Source organism: Macrotis lagotis, chromosome 5, assembly GCF_037893015.1.
Source record: "Macrotis lagotis isolate mMagLag1 chromosome 5, bilby.v1.9.chrom.fasta, whole genome shotgun sequence".
NCBI lineage: Eukaryota > Metazoa > Chordata > Mammalia > Peramelemorphia > Peramelidae > Macrotis > Macrotis lagotis.
This window is the reverse complement of record NC_133662.1, coordinates 270,895,908-270,918,494: the sequence shown is the minus strand read 5'-3', so window position 1 is coordinate 270,918,494 and position 22,587 is coordinate 270,895,908. Positions and strand designations below refer to the sequence as shown.

The window sequence follows — 22,587 nt, the reverse complement described above, 5'->3', positions numbered from 1 at the left end:
GCCACTCCACTCCCTCACCACATCTGGTTCCATGTTGCCTCTTTCTACTTCTTCCTCCCTTAGAGACAGTAGTAGACCATCTAAAGAGAACCCGGGACAGAGGCTCAGGAAACTGGCTCCTCCCCACTTTGTGATCTTGGAGAAGTCACTGAAGACCTCCAACTCTTAGTAGTCTCATCTGAAAAAACCTGATGCTTGAATAGATCTATTTAAAGATTTCTTTCTATTCTTAATGAACTCTGAGTTCTACTTTTTTGCAAGATTGCTATGGAAATATGTTTTCCAAGACTTTACATGTATAATTGAAGTCATATTGCTTGACTTCTCAAGGAGTGAGAGGAAGGGAGAGAATTTGGAACTCAAATTTTTAGAAAATTAATGTTAAATTTTTTACACATGTAATTGAAAATAATTTAACAAAGGAACATATGCATACATATGTGTATCTATGCATACATAATACATGTCTATACATACATGCATCTAGCTATGATTTCTTTCTGTTCTAAATTTTAGGACTATCCCATCTTGCCCATCAAATTTATCTCCTGTTCTCAACACAAAGCTTTTCCCCAAGGATCATCCATCTACGGTTGGACTGGATAATCTAATTCACTCCCCTAATTATATAGATGAGGAAATTGAGACCCAGAGAGAAGTGACTCGGCCAAGGTCACTCAGGAAGTAGAAAAACTGGGATTAGAATCCAAGTCATCAATCCAAAGAGAAGAGATAGCAAGAAAGCTAGGAGGGACTTAGAGGTCATCAAGTCCAAATGCCTCATTTGGCTTCTAAGGAAAATGAGAACCAGGAAGCAAAAGGGCCTTCCTTGTGTGACTCAATGAGTAGCCAAGACATGGCATGTAAACCTGGGTGCTCTGCCTTCCAGTCTAGGGCTCTCACCATTATCTTCCTTCCTTCCTCCTCTCTCTAATGAATCTCCTGCTTGCTTCAGTAGTTGGAAACACCACCCCCTTCCCTATTGGAATGCAGTCAGCCAGGCCATCCTCTAGGTCAGCAGATATGCAAACATTCAGGGGACCTGGGTCTCCTCTGTCCAGAAAAGCAATGGTGTGATTACTGATTTAGTCATGGGAAAAGCTGCTATCCACTATTTCATTTCAATACATGTCAGTCCCAGGCAGCACACACTGGTCAGACATACATCACGGCCAGGTTCTAGGCAAGGTTAAAAGACAGAAGAAGCCAAGAAAACAAAAAATCACAAACCTGGTGTAGTCTTTTCCTTTGTTTGCAGTTTATTCCTCCAATGAAGGCCATATTGGGCATGATGGGCCTAGGGTACTCAAATACAAAATCATATCTCAACAGCCAAATGGAACCTTGTCCATAGAGGGTGGCCAGAGTCACCTCTCTCTTCAGGAAATTGGAAGCAATCACCAGGTAGTTTGTGTACAAGTCTTTGAAGAGAAGGTCCTCTAACTCACTCACCAGGAAGTTTATGACTCTCTGGTAGAAGGTCATCTGGTGAGAGAAGGCAGTGTAGCACCTGGGGATGGTAGCCACGGGGTTGGGGGTCCTGCTCATTGTGTGCTCCAAAGCACAGGGAAAGCCTCGAAAAAAGTATATGGAAGGTATGGAGAGATGCTTGGCCAGGATCATCCCACATGGCAATGCTGGGTCAGTGAAGAGGGCATTGAAGTGGCTTTCTTCGAGGTATCTGATGGTCTCCTGATCCTTCAGCAGGTTCTCACAGTTGAGGAAAAACATGTCAATAAGGAGTCTATTATTCCAGTACTCATTCCAGGCTGTGCTGGGGAGAGACTTCTCCACAAAGAGATTGTGGCCAAATATCCGGAAACGCCTTTCCAGTTCGGCCTGGGAGTAAGAGACTGGGTAGAGTTTTCGTTTGTAATATTTTGATTCTTTAAGGAGCAAATTGACTTCTGGTACTAGAACCACAATCTCGTGGCCCTTCTTACTGAGCTCTTCGATCACATCCCGCATGCTGAGCCAATGACTGCCATCTTGAGGGAAGACCAGGATCTTTTTGCTTTCAGCAATGGTCGAGAATGTTAGGAAGCTAAGGCTGCCTACTCCCCAATACAAAAGGAGAAAAAGGGGGGCTCTCATGTTGGACTAAAAGTTCAGTCTCTCTCCTCTTTCAATAAAACTCTGGTGTCCAAACAGACCTAAGTGCGCAGACTAATATTGACTTTTGATGGGGCATGCAGAGTCCTGTTGGTAAACACTGCCCTGGTCTGAACCATCTACCTCATTTCAACACCACCCGGGCAGATCATCAGCCTTCAGAGCACCCAAATCCCAGGGCTTGGTCTTCAGCCTTGCCTTGCACAAAGGCATACTGTATTTGACAAGTGGGTGATGGACATAAAACAAGTTGGGTGACTAGGAGGTTGGAAGACAAACAAATTTTAAAAAAATACGATTTTACCCCTTGTTAAAAAAAATTGAGAAATTCATCAGTGAAAGAAATTAGTGGGAAAATGAACTCAGTAGCCCTATGTCTTTTTCTCACTTTCTTCACTCTGCAAGGTGCTACCCTGCTTTTCATAGTAGGCTCTTTTTTTTTTAGAATTTTTTCAAGGCAATGGGGTTAAGTGGCTTGCCTCAGGCCACACAGTTAGGTAATTATTAAGTGTCTGAAGGCGGATTTGAACCCAGGTACTCCTGACTCCAGGGCTGGTGCTCTATCCACTGCACCACCTAGCCGCCCCCCCAATAGTAGGTTCTTATTGGACTGAGATGCTGTTGGAATGATTGGGGTGAGATGAGCCAGTTGGAGAGCAGTCAAACCAGGCTTCTCCCTCCTGAGCCTTCAAAGGCTGTCCTTTTCCATAGCTGAGTTTTCTGGGGAGGGACTGCAGCCCATTGAACAGCAAAGCTTGGCTTTTTTTGTTACTATCTTCTCTGGGAAAATTTCTAAAATGTACCCCCCCCAAAGACTCATTTTAGGGACCTGTGTGCTCCCATACTTTGTGCTCTGGTTGGGGCCAGCAACTTAAGCCAGGGGAATGATGGGTGGGGCTGAGAACAGTCTCCCAAAACCCTGGGAACCCATATGTATGTGCCTAGACATCAGCAAGCCTGGACTAGGTGATATTTGCAGAGCCATCTGAACCCTGATTTCTTAATCTCCCACTATTGTTGGTTATTTCATCCATTTTTCCATTTCATTTTCACTGTTCATCCCTCTGAGATGGGCAGATACCAGATACTCTGTGTATACTTTGGGTTACCTTTCTGAGTTACCCCCCCCATTCAAGGGACAGGGAAACAGATCTTTTGGGGTGAGGGGACTTGCCCCCAATAGTAAGATCTACTCTATGAAAAGTGATATGAGGAGGAGAGGATCAGGTAAACCTCTGGAGGGCAGAAGAGCAGGGAAGATGTCAAAGACCAGGGAGACAGAAAGTTAGGGTTGGGACATCCGGTAAGGCCAGAGGGGAATCAGGATCAGAGTTAGTTGGAGAGCAATTTTCAATGCACGGCATCTTCCTGGATAGATTGCAGCTGGTGATCATCCCCCATTATGATAGAGGGGACCTGGCTTCTCAGAGACCATGAGTCCAGACTCTGGGAGGGCCTCCTGGTCTGAAAGGTGTGATGTACATGCCTGAGGATGGACTGTGTGGATGTCCATTGAGGACCAGCCAGGCTAAGGTCAGAGAGCCAAAGCCATCCAGAAGAGTCATTTACTAAGGCAGTGAGGAGTCAGTGAAGAGCATGATGGCCTCAAAGAGTAGAGTTCAAATCCTGCTTCAGCTGCATCCTGACTGGGTAACTCTTGGCAAGTCTTCATCCCCTATTGCTGCTGGACACATAAGTATCTGAGAGATCCTTGGCACAGTCCAAGTGACCAGATGAGGAAGCTCTCTGCCTCAACTTCTCTAACCAACACACCACTGAGACTCAGTTACTCAGCTGGACTGAGAAGCACCTATCATCCATGTCTGCTGCCTCCACAGCTTTATTTCCCACTCATTCCCCAAGTCTCTGAGGAAGGTGCTATCCACAGACCACCCAAAGAACTTCAGGTTTGCATTGCTTGGTATTTTGCAGCCCCTACTCTGGCAGCTTCACAGATCACATGAGAACCTGTTCCAGGGACTCAGTGGGGACATTCCCATCAATTCTGGATTCTGGGGCTGGTCCCACAACTCACTCCCTGAAGGACACTATCCATTGAGGTCAGAGAGAGAGGAAGAAAGTCCAGATGCAGAGTAATTTGGTGATAGTTGGGTTAGAGATGTGGCCTGACATCTGTAGGCCCTGAACTCCAACTGAGCCTCAGAGATTGACTGTGTGACCCTGGACAAGTCTCTGCCTTTGTTTTCATATCTATAAAATGCAGATAACAATAGCCCTTGGGTTGCCATAAGACTCCAGGGCCATAAGGGATGGAAATCCCTTAGCATGCTATATTTTTCCTATATAGTAGGGTTATAGAAATGTTAACCATTATTACTATTACTATTACTATTACTATTACTATTACTATTACTATTACTATTACTATTACTATTACTATTACTATTAAGGGGAGAACGTGGGTCCCTGAGTTCTAGTCCTTTGGGACCTTAGAAGGTTCACAGTAGGTGTTTATTCCTTGCTTTCTTGACTGCAAACTTTAAAGTACTCTGTAGATGCTTTCTAGGAGAGCCTGGTCCTGGAGATAAGTAGAGAAAATACCTTTTTTTGCTCTTACTGCAGAAGTGGGGGCCTATAGATGCAGAAGAGTACATACACTGTTAGCTATAGTCTATATGTGGTTTCCTCCAATTTTGTGTTGTTTTAAGGGGTGGTTCACTGAGGAAGGGATATACTAAAAAAAGAAATGCTATATAAAGACAAGAAGTATCAATAAAAAGACAAAAATTAAAAGTCCCCTCAAATCAGTTTTTCCACGGAAAATCCAGTTGAGAAAATGGGTTGGAAGGGATGTTGGATTTTGTAAACAAGACCTGGTGAGAGGGAACAGATTGCAGAGCCAGTGGGCAATAGAGACAGGGCCTGAGCTGGGGAGGATTTCTTAAGGGGGAGCAAAAAGGAGAAGAGAGTGGGAATAACCCCCCTTTCCCAGTTAATATCCTATTTTAACCATCTAATCACTTGCTAACTACAAATGAATCTCCAGTGTTTCTACCTGGGGAAGGAGTCTGACTCAGGCATCACCTCCACTCTTCCTTTACTCTGTCCTAGCCATGTCACCACTAGAATGGAAGCTCCTGGAGGGCATGAGGTGCTTGCTTTGGTTTTTGTCTCTGATGTCCTGTTACTGGTAACACCATAAGCTCTTCATAAATTTTTATTCTCTCTCTCTCTCTCTCTCTCTCTCTCTCTCTCTCTCTTTCTCTCTCTCTCTCTCTCTCTCTCTCTCTCTCTCTCTCTCTCTCTCTCTCTCTCTCTCTCTCTCTCTCCCCTTTCTTTCACCATGGCCATCCATACTCAGAGTCTCATAATAAATCTACCCTGGAGGTAGCACAATCTAAAAATGATAAGACCCATTCAGAGATGAATTTCCTAGAGATCTCAAAGATGGCAGATTCCAAGAGGAGGAAAAGACCATAGAAATCACTTATCCCTCCCCAAAGAAAAGTAATCATTATGAAATCATTCATTCATTCATTCGTTCATTCAGCAAAAAAATAGATTCACCACATTTAGGGGCCTGTGTCTACGAAGTGAAATGTCATATAAATTCTCTTCTTAAAGAACTTACAAACTAATGGTGTGGTGGGTGTAGGTAGGGGGGAAAGAGACCAAATGAACAAGTTGAATCTTAGAAGACTAGAGGAAGAGTCAGAAGCCATTGAGTCCAACTCTCTTCTTTTACAAATTGAGCCCCTGAACCCTGGAGAAGCTGATATTCTTTTTTTGTTTTTGTTTTTGTTTTTTAGGTTTTTGCAAGGCAAACAGGGTTAAGTGGCTTGCCCAAGGCCACACAGCTAGGTAATTATTAAGTGTCTGAGACCAGATTTGAACCCAGGTACTCCTGACTCCAAGGCCGGTGCTTTATCCACTACGCCACCTAGCCACCCCAGAAGCTGAGATTCTTTCAAAGACCCAGGGCAGCATATTGTGAGTAGGAGTATTAAAGAAAGACCATGGAAACCAGTTGTGCTCTTTTCTCTCCCTCATATCCCATTAGATAGGAGCTCCTATTAAACAGAAAGAGGGCCTTCCTCAGACAGAAGTCTGCTTGGGAGGTAGTTTAATCCTACCCCAAAGACCAGGTTGGGCATGACTGGTTGAAGAAATTCGATAACAAAATCCTATCTCAACAGCCAAATAGCACCCGGTTTCAAAAAGGTCCCTCACTTGCAGATCCCTGTGAAGGAACTCTGAGGCAATTCTGTCAAAGGTGGATTGCAAGTAGAAACAGTACCACTTCTCCATGGTGGAGGTGAAGATTTTGTCAGCCTTTAGGGAAAGGTCATATGGTCTGTAAATTTGGGAAAAAAGCCACGGAACATAAGCAGGGAGACTGTCATGAACTGACATGAACCACGGGTTCCTCACCTTGCAACTGTTCAAGTTGCACTCAAACCTCCAATCAAATAGAAGGAAGAAAGTTAGAGGTGCTCAGTAAGGACCATCCCACACAAAGTCTCCAGAATCTTCACAAATGACCCTACATTTTGCACAATCTTGACAAAAGCCATTGGCCAGGAGTGCTTTCAGAGATTGGTCAGCCAAAGACATTTAGGTCCTCATTAAGTTGATCCTCTGGGTACCCGATACATTTTAGCTGTAAAGATGTCCTGGCTCACATGGGGCAAGAGGACTACCACCTTGTGGCCCCTTTGGCTGAGCAGCTCCACCATAGGGAACATGCTGAGCCAGAGGCTGCCATCCATAGGCAGCTTTTCTCCAGTAGACAAGGTAAGCGATGGCAGGAAGAATTTGAAAACAAGAAACTCCTGCTGGGACATTTTCCCTTGAAATGGAAACACCTGGGGCTTCCTGGGCTTAGACTGAGAAAGGCAAAAGAAGCCAGAATCAGTTAATTTCAATGAGATAAACTCAAATATTGACTTTGTAGTTTTATCGATGACCATGGTTCCTTGTTTCCTAGTCAAAGGGGACTGAGGCATCACACACTATTTATTATTATTATTATTGGCTTCAAACATAAAAACCCTGAGAAGCTGGATTTAGATGTCAGTTAGTCCAATTGTCACATCCCCAAATCCTCCCCAACCTGACATAGTTCAACACACCTTGGTCCACATTCAGCTTCAACACCTCCACTGATGGAAATGCCCTTGGTCCTTAGTAGGTACTTACTGAAGGTTTGATACAAATGAAGGAATGAGGCAACTTATTTCCTTTTCGGACACCACTAATGGATAAAAAGCAACTTCCATAAAGGACAGCTAGGTAGCACAGTGGATAGAACCCTGGATTTGGAATCTGGGAGACTAATATTCCTGAGTTCAAATAGCCAAGTGACCTTGGGTAAGTCACATCACCCTGCTTGCCTCAGTTTTCTCATCTGTCAATTGAGCTGGAAAAACCCACCTGGGATCATGAAGAGTCAGTCAGATATGACAAAAAGCTACTGAAAAATAACCACCACCACAAAGGAATACATCTAAAGAAAAGAGATGCTAATAAATATGGGGTAAGTGGGCAAAGGAAAAGGCCTTTTCTTTCTTTTTTCTCTCTCTCTCTCTCTCTCTCTCTCTCTCTCTCTCTCACACACACACACACACACACACACACACACGTACACAGTCCCTCAAAGCTTGAGAGATTGCCTTTGAGCCAATCCTTTGGCAGGAGGAAATATTTAAGGTCAGTTTAATGGAGCCACGCAGATAATGACTAGCAGAGTCAGAATTCAAACCCAGGACATAGAATCACAGATTTCAAGTTGGAGGGAATGAGGACAAAAGGGTCCTTGCCTTTAGGAAGCTTCCATTCTTTCTTGGGGTGGGGGGGATGGGGGCACCAGTTACTGGAGGCTCAGGAAAGACTTTGCTTGGGAAGGTAGGGTATTGGCTTGAACTTCACTTTGAAGGAAACTGGAATGCTAAGAGGCAGGGATGAGGAGAGAGGGCACCCTCCTCTCCCCTCCTTGAGTCTGCCTGCTCTAATTCACCCTCTACTCAGTTCTCCCAAAAGATCTTACTCAAGCTGAGGTCTGAGCATGTCATTTCCCTGCTCCATAACCTGCAGTGGCTCCCTATGTCTGTAACAATTCAGTAGAACTGAGGGCATTGGTGAATCCCTAGAAATACTGCTGCCTCACTGGAATCAAGGATATTCTTAGTCCTACTGAACTCCCAAAAAGGTACTCAATTTCCTTTTTTCAGTCATGTAAAACATCTGCAAGACCTGAGGGAGACAGAGTCAAAAGCTGCCACTGATGCTCTGCCTTCCCTTCCCTGCTTAGTGCCACAGAGATGAAGCAGGAGGGACTTGGAGCCCAGCCCAGGGCCTGTTCAAGTAGCAAGGGACAAGGACCTGGACCCTTAAGGAGGACCCCGTCATCTACAGAGCTTTCCTTCTGCCCACCTCAGCCACTAAATGAGAGGAGGAAGACACGAGCCACGGGTTCCTCACCTTGCAAGCCAAAGGTGCAGAAAAGACAAGTTTACCTTGCTGGAGGCTGCAATGGGAATTTCAGGTAAGGAAGGAGCCTTCCTACCAAATATGCCTTTGATTTGGCTGCACTCACTCCTAGATGGTCATAGACAGAAGCTCTCCTCACTAAGCCCAAAGGAAAGACCCCCAGAGGAGAGGAAAGCAAAATCCCTTGTCTAAACCATGAGAACCTGAAGAATTGCTGAGTCACCTTGGGGCAAGTTGATTAACCCACATTCAGAGAGAGCCGAAACTGCAGGGGACTTAGAGATCATTCAATCCAAAGCCATCATTTTAGTTTAATAATAGAACTATGGAGTCGAGGAGACTTGTCTGAGGCTACACAGCTCCTCTCAGATCACAGAATTAGCATCACAAGGCATTTTAGTTACCATCTAGTCCAAATCTCTCATTCTATAGGGGAGGAAACTGAAGCCCAGAAAGATTAAATCACCAGATCCTCTGACTCCAGATCCAGAGCTCTTTCCTGGCACTGTGCCCAACCCTCCATTTTACAGAGGAGGAAACTGGCTCGCTGGCCCAGAAATGGGTCAGTGGCTGAGCCAGGAAGAGAACCTGATCTCTTGACTCCTAGGCTAGCACCCTCTGCTTCCATTCTTCTCTTCCATACTTGTTTCATATTCATGGGATCAATCAATCAATATTGAGAAAATAAATTTATTCATAAGTCAAGATGGAGAGGAAGCCTGGCTTGGCTGCAGGATCTGGGCAACCTTGGCTTGATACTTCCTTCTGACACCTACTGATGATGTTACCCTGAACGATGAATGAATGAACAAGAAACCATTGAAGAAGCCCTTAGTACAGACCAAGGCCCCAATCAACAAAAGTGAGGCAACACTTGCCCTCAACAAACTTGTATTCTAATGGGAGGGAAGCCTCTAAAGGGGAACAGAGAGAGGCAAGGTTGTTCTCTTCAGCTCCCCAATCACCTTTCCCGGGCTAGAACTTTGCAGAACTGGTTCCATCTGTGTTGGTAGAAAGACCAGATCCTCCTTGTTGCCCCTCAGGCCCTCTGTAGCCCCAATATATGTTGGAGAGAATAACCCAATCTTTCTTAAGCAGAGAAAACAGAGCACAACCAGATCTTTGTTTTCTTAAGTTTGCTCTTTCATTAAGTATTGCCAAATTTGGGGCAGTTAGGATGGGCAGAAGATAGAGCATTTGGCCTGAATCAGGAAGACTCATCTTGAGTTCAAGTCTAACCTCAGATATGTCCTGGCTGTGTGACCCTATTTGCCTCAGTTTCTTCATCTGTCAAATGATTCAGAGAAGAAGATGGCAAAGTCCTCCAGTATCTTTCTCAAGAAAACCTCACATGGGGTCATGAAAAGTCAACAACTCCATCAGAAGTCTGAGTGTTTCCTCTCTATTGATATGGATTAAAACATGGTAAAAAAAAACCATTCTTTTGCTCTACTGAATTCACTGGTTGCAAGGGAGGATGGGGGAAGGGTGTCACTGAAAAGTTCTGGAGGTATCATCAAGACAAGAATTTCAACATTCGAAAGGAGAACACGGATGACAAGCCAGTTGTGACTCTAGCAGGTGATCCATAGAGCAGGGAGCGGGGTGAGCTTTGAGCAAAGATGCTGGCAGTGTCTCTCGAGTTCACAGCTGATAGATCATCACCTCCAGGGCATCCTATGACATTGTTTTATTGAAAGGAATTCTTAGACTGAAAACTTACAACTCTGCTTCTTAGTCACTATCTGAGGACTTGAACCCAGATCTTCTTACCTCAGAGGGCAGCCTTCTCTCTACTCTGTCCACTAATTAACATAAATCTCAACAAAAGAAATGATCATGTGTGATAGAGGGTTGCACATGGAGTCAAGAACAACAGGGTTCACATTCTGCTTCTGATATTCACCAGTTGATTGACCCTGGGTAAATCACTTAACAACTTTCAGCCTGTTTTTTCATCAATAAAAGGTGAATAAAAACAGCTTTCTAAAACCATAGAGAAGCATGGAACGAATTACAGGAACTGATGCTGAGCGAAGGGAGCAGAACCAAGAGAACATTGTACACATGAACAGCAACATTGTGAGTTGTTCAGCCCTGCTCTCAGCAGTCCAGAGAGCTAGGAGAACCCCAGGAGACCGGCTATGGACAATGCTATCCTCATCCAGAGGAAGAAAAACAGAATAAAACAAAACAAAGAAAAACGTACAGAATCTGAATGAACACTACATTCACTTCTCTTACGTTTTTCTTTCCTATCTCATAGTTTTCTTTATTTTCCCTTAGTCCTAATTTCTCATACAGAAAATGACTAATCTGTAACCATGTTAAACACAATATTCACCGGACTGTTTGCTATTGAGGGGAGAGGGTGGGAAGGGAGGGTGGAAGGAAATTAACTTATAAATATGCATATATATGTGATGAATGTTGGAAAATTTTCATAACATGTAATTGGAAAAATGAAATAAAATATCAATTAGGAAAAAACCAACAGCAACAAAACCAGCTCTTAACTTTGAGAGTTGTAAGGAAACAGATGAGGAAATATTTGTAAAGTGTTCTGTAAACCTCATTATATTTTAAGCCCCTTGAAGGCAGAGACTGTTTTACCTCTTTTTGCCTCCCCAGAACTTAGCACAGTTCCTGATGCATAGTAGGCACTTAATGAATATGTATCAATTAATCAAAATCTTAATTACTTCGATCACCACTATGATGAAGTTGATGATGATGATGATAGAGCAATGACTGATCAATATGACCTTAAGGTATCTCAAGGCATTTAGAAAGCTGTCCTCCTGCCTCCCACTCCTCCCAAACCAAGATGTCAGATGACTCACCTTGGACAGGGGCTTCGCCTCATGGCAGGTGATGCCCCCCACAAACACAATGTTGGGCATCAATGGCCTAGGATAGTTGAAGACAAAGTCAGTTCTTAGTAACCAGATGGATGTGTCACGATACAGTTCATTCACAGTCATGGGCCTTTGTAAAATTTCACTGGCAATATTCAAGGGGATTTCCATGAAATAGGAGCACAGTGACAATTCCTGAAGGTGGAAGACATAATTCCAGACACGCTCTATGAAGGTCATGGAGTCCGAGAGCTCACTGAGTCCTTTTGGAACATAAGATAAAGGACTGGGGCACTGAGTTGCCTCTTCTAAGTAATGGCAAAAGAGCCCCCGAGTGAAGACCACTGATGGGAGGGAGAAGTACTTGGCCAAAATAAAGCCACATTGGTCAAAAGGATCAAAAAGGATGGCATCAAATGCATTCTCCCTTAAGTAGTTCAACAGCTCAGTGTTTTGAAATAGACTCCTACAGTTTGAAAAAACATATTCAAAGAACAAAGTGGTATTTGGGTTATTGATCAGAGAGAGCATGTGTTTATTTATGTTATCCCACTGGTTATCAGAAAATCTCTTGAATGCCTGGTTGAAGTCTTCCAAGGAGTAGGAGGGTTTGTAAGTTTTCACGGTGTAAGGGACAGATGACTTCAACCTCCAGCTCACCTCAGGGATGACCATCACCACTTCATGTCCTCTCTGATGTAGCTTCTCCACCACCACACTCATGCTGAGCCAGTGGCTCCCATCCATGGGCACCACCAGCAGCTTGCCTGCCTCAGCCAAACCACCAGCCAGCAGGAGAAATGTCCACAGGGGAAGGAGGGCACCAGACTGAAGGAGAGAAGCCATTTAGAACCAGATACACAGAGGAAGGTAGCTGTCTATGGGACTTCAGAGTCCTGAGGAAGCCTATTAGTGAAAGGGAAGGCTGCCAGAAGGAAGGGAGGGTGCCCATCTATACAACGATGACATTAGTTAATGATTGACTAATCATATGTGTTCAGCAGAGCACACTTAGGGAGAACAAATAGCTCTTAATCATCCAGGAGGAGCTCAGTCACGCTACATAAACATCTTTGGCAAGATTTATGAATTTGGTAACCAATGGATGAGCCCCTCCTGGAGACTTTATAGAAAACTTTTCAAAGATTAAAAAACTGGTGGAGGGTAACCCAGCAGGAATGTAACCAGCATTGCCTTCAGTCAAATAAATATTTATTAAAGGCAGACCCTGTGCTAAGCATTGGAGATACAAAGAGAGGCAAAAATCATCCCTTGTCCTCCAGGAATTTATTTTCTAATGGAGCAGGCACAAACAGACAATTACATCCAAGCAAGATAATGTGAAGAAGACTAACAAGGAAAGTCACAGAATAAAAAGAAATCAGGAAAGACTTCCTGGAGGAGGGGGAGTTTTAGTTGGAACTTGAAGAAATTCAGAGAAGCCAGGAAGCAGAGATAGATAAGGAGGGAGAGAAGGGTCATGGGTGAATATTAGCAAGGAGGCCAGTACAGCAGGACCCAAGGATATGACAGAGAAAAGACATAAGAAGATGGAGAAAGGGGAAGGGATGGCAGTTCTGTCTACTCTCATAATCACCCAAGCAAGGGGGACCCTGTCTGTGTTTATGCATGGGTGTGCAGGTGTATGTGTAGGTCTGCTACCAGAATAATGTCTGTGCTGGTGCTTGTGAGGAGGGCTGGGAGGTGTGTATCTTCCTCACATGTGTCCAATGGCACATGGGCATTCATGTCTGGGTCTGCCTGTGTGTAACTATGTTTGTGTGAGAGAGATTGCTCAGCCTGGTCAGGGAATCTTCAGCAGGTATTGAACTCAGCACATCTTGAAATGATTCTAGGAGGAGGGGGCAGAGAAAGATATGAAGCACAACAAAGGGAAGGTATTCTTTTTAATGTCTTCAGCGGAAGAAAACAGAACAGAATAACATTGGATTGGTCTAGTTAATCTTTTATCCCTGACAAAGCCAACTTGGCAAAGTGCCACCCTAAGAATGAGGGAGGGCGAGTCTGAACCCTTCCTCAGACACTATGTGACCACAGGGAAAGTAACAACCTCTCTCTCAGTCTCAATTTCCTCGTCTACCAGATGAGAGCGGGTGGTAGACTCAACCTCTCCAGTCCTTTGCAACTGAATCTAGAGGCCTATAAACTTTCTCTGTGGTGAGGGATAGGTCAAGGAGGAGAGCTAGCCAGGGTTGTGTGCAAAACCACAGGGTTTCAGATGGGGAACAGACCTTGCCAATACTCAAGTCAAAGAATGTTGGACCAAGAACCAAAAGCTAAGTGCAAACGAGATCCTCTGATTTATTCAATCCAGGTTCCTTTCCTTTCTTTCTTTTTTAGTTTTTTTGCAAGGCAATGGGGTTAAGTGACTTGCCCAAGGCCACACAGCTAGGTCATTATTAAGTGTCTCAGGCCAGACTTGAACTCAGGTACTCCTGACTCCAGGGCCAGTGCTCTATCCACTGAGCCACCTAGCTGCCCCCCAGGTTCCTTTTCTACATCACTGTTAGTCCTGTCAACTCCCCATCTCCCTCCTTCTCCCTTGTCACCTTCTCTATACTGCATTTCTGTTTGGGAGCCCAGATTATGATTTCTGGGTCAAGAGATTAGGTAAGGGAGAGAGAGAGAGACTGTCAGACTCAAAAGTCTGGCTCTATGCAGGTTTGGTTGACTGCAGGAAGGCTGTGAAGACATCCTCATCGTCCTGCACCAAAGGCAGAGATCTTGGGCAGAGTTCAAAAGAATAAAGGAAATGAAATAATTCACTTGCAATAGAAGCAATAAAATGGGGATAAGGCCAATTAAAATCTTGTGTAATTTGGGTATCAACTTTAGCCGAAAGTCCTTTGTTGTGAGATGTACTTCACATTCTCCTGAGGCAGTGACGGAAATCACTGTTGGGGGTACTTGTTGGTAGGTTACTTAACCATTGGTGTTTCCAGAAACAGGCCCAGTTCCCACCTGAGTAGAGTCACACACAGCTGGGAATGGATAAATTCTTTGAATTGGAGTAATGGATATAGAATAATAGAGATAAGAAGAGCCTTAGAGATAATTTGTTCTTACACACTTCCATTTTACAGATGAAGAAACTGAGTCTCTAAGCCAACAGAGTGATTTTTTTTTCTGAAGGCCAACATAATACAGTTTAGTTCAAGGGAGGCTTGCTTTGGTGTTGACAAACTGAGTGAAGATCCAAAGTCTGCTGCTTATTTCTTGTGTCCTTCAGCAAGGCATTTTTTCCCCCTCTTTTGTGAAATTTTAACAAAGAGGTTGAACCACACAAAAAACATGAATTGAACACAAACCCAATAAGCATTCCTGGAAGAACTAAAGAATGATTTTCAAAATAAAATAAAAAAGAGAAAAAATTATTCAAAGAAATGAAAGCAAAGGCAGAAAATTATAAAAAGATAATTAACTGCTTGGCAAAAAAGGGGGGGAAGGAGAATTGAAGATCATGACACCTTAAAAGTGGAGTTGGCCAAATGGAAAAAAGAGGTACAAAAATCCAGTGCTAAAAAACAATTCCTTAAAAAAAGAGAATTACTGACTTATGGGGCAGAACCAAGATGGTGGCATGAAGCTATCATGCTCCCAGATTTTTTGTCAAAATGAAGCCTCTAAACAGACATTAAAGCTATTGATCCCACCAAAAAAAGACAAGATCCAAAAGAGTGTTCAACTGTAGCCATCACAGAGGATCTTCAGTGAAGGTCTGTCTCTTTGGGGGAAAAGGGGAAGTAAAGTCCAGTTGGGGGATGGGGGGAGCAAAAGCTGTCAGGAGGCTTTTGGCTATGGTGCAGTGCAGGTCCCAATAGCTATACTAGCAAGCTGGCAGGGAGGGTCCCAAACCCAAACAAAGTCTGTACCCTGGGAATATTGGGGCAAAAGACAGGACTTGGTTAGGAGCAAATCACTGCATAGGCAGAACCTGGATATAAAGGAGGAAACAAACCTCTGCAAAAGCAACACCAGGGCTGTATAGACAACATCTTGACCAAGGAAAAGCTGGAGATCAGACTCCATCCCCAGCATAAAAAGCTTGGGTGTATAATCACTACACCCCAAATGCAGAGCTCAAACAATCAAAATGAGCAAAAAAAGCTAAAATAGGCCACTAGTCATAGAAATTTACTATGCAGATATAGATGATAACAATGCCACCTCAGAAGAAGAAAGCAGTGAAAAATTGTCTACATGGGAAGTCTCAAAAAAGAGTTTATGAATTGGACTCAAATCCAAAAGACATAGAAGAGTTTTAAAAAGAATTTCAAAACCAAAGAAGAAAAATAGAAACAAAGAAATGAGAGTCATGCAGAAAAATTATGAAAAATTGACCAAAGAAATCAATTCCTTTAAAAGTAAACATAACCAAACTGGAAAAAGAATGTAACTCTTCAAAAAATAAAATCAACTAACTGGAAAAGGAATGCAACTCAGCAAAAAAGGAAGATTAGTCAACTGGAAAAGGAAACAAAAAGTCTAACTTTCCTAAAAATTTAAATTGGACAAAAAAGAAACCAATGAATCTCTGAGACTACAAGATTCTATCAAACAAAGTAAAAAGGCTTAAGAAATTGAAGAAAATATAAAGTAACTTTTAGGAAAAACAAAGAACCTGGAAAATAGATCCAGAAGAGATAATTCATGAATTATTGGACTACCAGAAAGCCTAGATCAAAAAAAAAAGAGCCTGGAAAATATCTTTCAGTAAATTATCAGGGGAAAATGTCCAAATCTGCTAGATTAAGAAAACAAAATAGCCTTTGAATTCCTCTAGAAAGAGATCCCAGGCTAAAAACTCCAAGGACTATCATAGTCAAATTCTAGGATTTTCAAATAAAGGAAAAAATGCTGCAAGCAGCAAAAAAGAAGCAATTTTAAAACAAAGGAAATGCTATCAGACTTATGTAGAACTTATCAGTTTCAATATGGAAGACTGGAGGACCTGGAATGCCCTATTTGGGAGGGCAAAGGATCTTGGATTACAAGAATTTACTACCCTGAAAAATTCAGTATATTCTCTCAGGGAAAAAGATGGATGTTCAATGAAATAGAGAACTTCAAAAATTTCTTATTAAAAAGATCAGAACTGAACAAAGAATTCAATCTCCACATTCAATATCCAAGAGAAGCATATAAAGGTAAATGAAAAGGAGAAAAAAACCAAAACAAATATTAGTCAAGAACATCCTACAAGGGGAGATATAAAACTTGCAACTCTTGAGAATTATATTTCTTTTAGGATAGTTAAAGGGTTGAATATAGTTGAAGAGATTGGGTTTAAAGGATATGAATATGGTTGTTTCTTGTCTTTCCACTCAAGAGGACCAAGATGACATCACTATGTTTGAGATAAATAATCCAGGTGAAAAGCGGGGTTATTTACTCTAAACTTGTGTGTCTCAGTTTCCTTTGACCTATTTTAATTCTGTCTAGCTCATAGAGCTTAGCATTTTCTCTGATGAGGGTATCCTAAACTGGGAGGCCCTGAACCAGTGTCTCCCATATCTTACAATCAATTTTAAATTCTTAAGAGAGACCTTCAGAATGTCCCAGTATCCAATCCTGACCTGATTACTGCTGCAGGCAGGGATCTCAAAGTATGGTCAAGACACAAAAAAATCTACAAAAACTTCTTCAAAGAAGATTCTACTCATGCATACATTCATAGACATTACAAGATCCCATAGAATTGAAAGATGAACAGCTCTTATTGCAAGAGAACTCAGCAGGTATCATGCCAAAATGGCAGCCCTGAGTCAAATAAGGCTGGCAAATGAAGGCCAGTTTACTGAAGTAGAAGCTGGATACATATTTTTCTGGAGTGACCACAGTGAAGGGGAACAACATGAAGATGGGATAGGTTTTACAATCAAAACTAATCTAGTCAACATTCTTGAATGCCTACCAAAAGGAGTGAACGATGTACTCATGACAATAAGATTGCTACTTCCAGGAACACCATGCCATCATCATCAGTGCCTATGCTCCCACCATGACAAACACTGATGAAGTTGAAGAAAAATTTTATGATTTTTATCAACAGTGTACAAAAATATGTCAAGTTTATAATTCTGGGTGACTTTAATGCTAGAGTAGGTTCAGATTACCAGACATGGAAGGGAGCCCTTGGGAGGAATGGAGTTGGAAACAGCAACAGCAATGGTCACCTACTACTGAAGATTTATACAGCTTATGACCTCATTGCAAACACTGTCTTCCTTTTTCCTAAATGCAATAATGGATGCACCCTCGTAGCAAACATTGGCATTATGGAGAAGAGACAGACAAGATGTGAGAATGACAAAGGCGATATATGGTGGAGAAAGCTGGACTGCTCACAAACTCATCCTCTCTAGGCTAAATATTCACATCCAACCAAAGTGGTGGCCCCAAGGCAAAATGAATACTAGAAGAAATAATGTCAAGAGATTAGAGTGTCTCTCTGAGTGGGAACATTTTTTGCTAATTTGGAGGGAAAACTGAGCCAACACACAGCTGGCAACAATGGAGCAGAAAAAGAGTGGCAGCTTTTAGAAATATAGCATACAGCACTGCATTTGCTCATCTGGGTCAGAACACTGGCAAACTTCAAGTCTGGTTTGATGAAAATAATGGGGAAATACAAAAGCTGCTTAATGAAAAAATGAGAACTCCACAGGTTTTTCCTCACAGGGTAGTTCCTCCATTTCTAAGAAGGCAGCATTTAAATCCAGTCCAAATGAAGCCTAGAGAGATGCAGGACTCTTGGTAAGAGTTTTCATCTGCTTAGTATGAAGGCAGATGCAATTTAATTTTATGCTGACAATAACAAACCAAAATGCTTTTATGATGCCCTGAAGGTTAGTTATAGACCAAAGACATATGGTACATCTCAACTACTCAGTGTTGATGGATCCATATTGATTAGGGACATGATCCTAGAAAGATGGGCTGAACACTTCCAAAGTGTTCTTAACAGCCCATCATCAAACAATGCAGAAGCCATTGACCATTTACCTCAAGTTCAAGTCAACCAATCCCAAACCAAAGTTCCAACCGAAGAAGCAGTTTTGAATGCCATTAGACTCCTTTCAAATGACAAAGCACCCAATGTTGATTCTATTTCAGCTGAGATCTACAAGGTGGGGGTGGTACACTGCTCATCCAAAAGCTGACCTAAATTTTCTAGGTTAAATGGCATGAAGAGGTTATCCCCCAAGAATTCAAGGATGCCTCCATTGTCCATCTCTATAAAGGTAAAGGGAATAGATTGTCCTGTAACAAACAGAGGGGCAATTCTCTTTTAGTCATTACTAGTAGGATTATTACCAGAGTCCTTCTCAAAAGGCTGATCCTTCACCTGGAAGATGGTCAACTCCCTGAGAGCTAGTGTGGCTTTGGAAAGTGTGGCATAACAGTTGATATTTTGCTTGTTGCTCAACAACTCCAGGAAAAAATGCCAGGAATAGAACAGAGGCCTATATGCAACATTTGTACATCTGACCCAAGGCTTTTTATACTGTCAGTCACAAATGCTTATGGAAAATTATGTCAAAATATGGATTGCCTGGAGAAATTCATCAGCCATTTCAGGATGGCATGCTTGCTTGGGTTCTGGATAGTGGATGATGCTCTTGAGATTTCCCAGTCACCAATGGAATGAATCAAGGACATGTGCTTGGTCCCATACTTTTTAGGATGATGTTTTTGGCCATGTTATCAAACACCTTCACTGAGGATAAACATGGTCTCAAAGTCAGTTACTCTTCAACCTGAAAAGGTTACAAGCCAAGATCAAAGTGGAGGGAGGGTTGGTACATGATTTTCTGTTCGCACATTGAGTACACTCAATGTAGCCTCTGAAACTGAGATGCAACAAAGTGAGATGGATTGATTCTCTGCTGATTGTGCTCATTTTGGTCTAAGTTATCACCAAGAAAACATGTGTGCTCCATCAGCCAGAACCACACCATTCATATGTGGAACTATCCAGCAAATGGAGAAGTTTTGAATACTGTGGAAAATTCACTTACTAGCAGTGTCCTTTCCAAGGAGGAACACATTGACAATGAGGTTGACACATGCATTGCCAGAGCTAGCTCACTATTTGGGAAACCCCGAAAGAAAATGTGGGAGAGAAAAAATATTAGACTGAATACCAAATCGAAGGTCTACAGACCTATTGTATTGACCTCATTGCTATGTGCCTGTGAAACCTGAACAGCTTACCAGTGCATGTCAGGAAATGGAATTGCTTCCATTTAAATTGTCTAGGAAGATTCTGAAGATCACCTGGCAGGAGGAGATCCCAGACATTGAGGTCCTTTCTCAAGGTAAACTACTTAGCATTCCAACAATACTACAGAGGGTACAACTACTGGAGACATTGTTAGAATGCTGGAAGTGCACTTGCCCAAAAAACTATTTTATGGAGAACTCACACAGGGCAAGCACTTACAAGAGGGTCAGAAGAAGCAATACCAAGACACCCTGAAGGCTTCATTGAAGAAATTCAGAATTGATTGTATTATGGGAGCGTGGGAGACACTGGTACAGGAGTGCCCAGGTTGGCATGCCCTCATCAGTGAGGGTGCTGCACTCTATGAGGAAGGCAGAATTGAAGCAGATCAAAGGAAATGTGACATTCGTAAGTTTCAGGTGTTCACATAGAATATATAGAACATTCCAAGCTAGTGTTGGTTTGATCAGTCACAGTTGGACCGAGAGTCATTTGTCTCAAACACAGTGATATCATTTTGGTCTTCTTTGATAACAAAGGACAAGAACAACCAACCAACCAACTTAGAACAGTTAGAGACTATAATAATTAAATCAGAAGTGACTATACTTAACTAGATATTTAGAGATCTGTAGTACCACAGGGGAAGAGAGTGGGAAACTTCTTAGAAGGGTTGGACATAAAGAGCTTAGGAAGTGATCTTATCTTACTCCATATTTTAGTTAAAGGGGGTTTAAGTACCATGGTTGGGGAGCTAAAAGGGAGCACCTAATTAATCAACCTTTGAGTGATGATACTTTGAATGATAGTACTTCTATTAGGTCAGTTTAAAGGAGTATAATTTGACAAAAGGATTACAAGAATAGGCCAGGGTTAAAACAATAAAAATATAAAAAGAAGGGTAAGGTCAGGCATTAATGGATTTCAAAAAAAGAGAATTATCCAAGTGGAAAAAGAGATACAAAAATCAACTAATGAAAATAATTTCTTGAAAATTAGAATTTGGCAAGTAGAAATTAATGACTTCATGAGACATCAAGGAACAATAAAGAAAAATCAAAAGAAAGAAAAAAGTAGAAGAAAATGTAAAATCTCACATTGGAAAACAACTGACCTAGAAAACAGATTTAAGAATTATTGAAATTCTACCTGAAAGCTATCATCAAAGAACCTAGACATCATATTTAAAGAAAACAGGAAGAAAATCTGACCTGATATTCTAGAACCAGAGAATAAAAGGTTGGTTGGTTCTTGTCCTTTGTTTGGAAGACAAAAATGACACCACTATGTTTGAGACAAATTAATCAAGATCCAATAGACCTGAAAGACGAACAACTCTTGGGATTTCAAATAGAAGGTAAAATAGAAATAGAAAGAATCTATAGATCACCACCTGAAAGAGATTCTAAAATGAGAACTCCTAGGAATGGGATAGCCAAATTCCAGAGCTCCCAAGTCAAAGCTGCCCTAAAGAGAAATACTTCAAGCAACAGGAAAGAAGTCATTCAAATATTATACAAGATTTAACAGCTACCATATTAAAGAAGTGGAAGACTTGGAATAAGATATTCCAGAGGGCAAAAGAGCTGGAATTACAATCAAGAAAAACCCACCCAGCAAAACTGAATATAAGCTTTCAGAGGAAAAAAATGGATATTTAATGAAATAGATCATTTTAAAACATTCCTGTTGAAAAGACCCAGAACTGAATAGAAAATTTGACTTTCAAATACAATACTCATAAAGTTTTACATGAAAATTTTACCCAAATGCCCAACCCTTTCCTAAACCTTGTATTTCTTTGTAATTATTCTGTATACATGTATTCTATATATGGCTAACATTTATATAGTGCCTGCTATGTTCCAGGCACTATGCTAAGCAAGACTTTCAGATTTTATTTCACTGGCTACTCACCACTCTCCTGAGAGGTCACATGCCTTTCTGTATGAAAAGATGATGCATAAACTTTATCATTATTAGTGTCGTTAGTAAGAAAGTGTGAGACTGAGTCAATTATGCTGGTATGATGTTAAAAAAAGAGTGGATATCCTCTTCACCATCCTTCTGCTGCTAGTAGCCTTGAAGGCTGAGCTGTGTAGTTTCAGCGTATACAAGATCTACTTGGGCCATGGGAGGCACTATGCCTGCAGGAATGGAAAGGTTTGTCAATTTTTGAATACAAAATATGAGTCTGCATTCCTTTCAAAGAGGAATCCTCAGCAGAGCAATTGGATTGTCCTGTATTGAAGATAGCACACCGAGGGACAATAGGAAGAGATTCAAAAGAAAAGAACTCACCAGACTATTAAATTCCAGGGGACCATCACTGGGGCTACTCTTGTTGATATAATGACTAAGAGGAACCAGAAATCTGGAGTTTGAAAGGTTCCATGAGAACATGCCATCAGGGCTGCCAAGGAAGTAAAAAAAGTAAAGATAGCTGCAATGGAAAAAGGCTCCTATGAAAGCAGCACCTAAACAAAAAAAAAATGTGAAGCCAGGGAAAGTTTCTGCACCCCAAGTTGGTGGAAAACATTAATTATCTACTAAACAGATTTAGTAAAATAAAAATGAAAGGAAAACTATTATTTTTTAGTGTTGACTTCAAAAAAAGTGGATAGGTGAGAAAGAAGCAAGAGAGATGAATAATGGAGAAGATTATCTCTAGATAAAAGAGGCACAAAAGGAAGAATTTTTGCAGTAAAGGGAAAATGGTAGAAGGCAGCAACATGAACCTCACTTTCACATTAAATTAATTTTCACAGGCTTCAAAGTTGTTATTTTAGGTGCTGCCTTTCTAGGAGCCTTTTTTGATTTCACCTGTCTTCTTTGATTTCACCTGTCTTCTTTGTTCTTTGTTTAGCTTTTTCTGCTTCCTTGGCAGATTTCATGACTTGTTCTCATTGTGTCTTCAAA

At 41.8% G+C, this 22,587-nt stretch overlaps 2 protein-coding genes and 1 pseudogene across 2 annotated transcripts in view; 1 reads left to right on the top strand and 2 right to left on the bottom strand.

Moving 5' to 3' along the window:
- Positions 1-2,169, bottom strand: part of LOC141489139 (UDP-glucuronosyltransferase 1A1-like) — an 80,296-nt gene extending 78,127 nt beyond the window's left edge. The window contains exon 1 of the mRNA XM_074189846.1: positions 1,231-2,169. Coding sequence (XP_074045947.1) covers positions 1,231-2,094 — 864 coding nt within the window. The 5' untranslated portion in view covers positions 2,095-2,169. The remainder of the gene's footprint in view (positions 1-1,230) is intronic.
- A 3,435-nt stretch (positions 2,170-5,604) lies between these two features.
- Positions 5,605-12,281, bottom strand: LOC141489572 (UDP-glucuronosyltransferase 1A7-like). The gene is made up of 4 exons (XM_074190129.1): positions 11,406-12,281; positions 6,720-6,959; positions 6,304-6,405; positions 5,605-5,685 (listed from the first exon to the last, which is right to left on the bottom strand). Exons 1-4 carry the CDS (start codon positions 12,264-12,266, stop codon positions 5,620-5,622), a joined length of 1,269 nt encoding a protein of 422 aa, XP_074046230.1. The 5' UTR covers positions 12,267-12,281; the 3' UTR covers positions 5,605-5,619.
- Positions 12,282-13,049: 768 nt separating this feature from the next.
- LOC141489571 (large ribosomal subunit protein eL24-like) lies at positions 13,050-22,210 on the top strand (annotated as a pseudogene).
- Positions 22,211-22,587: the final 377 nt, after the last annotated feature.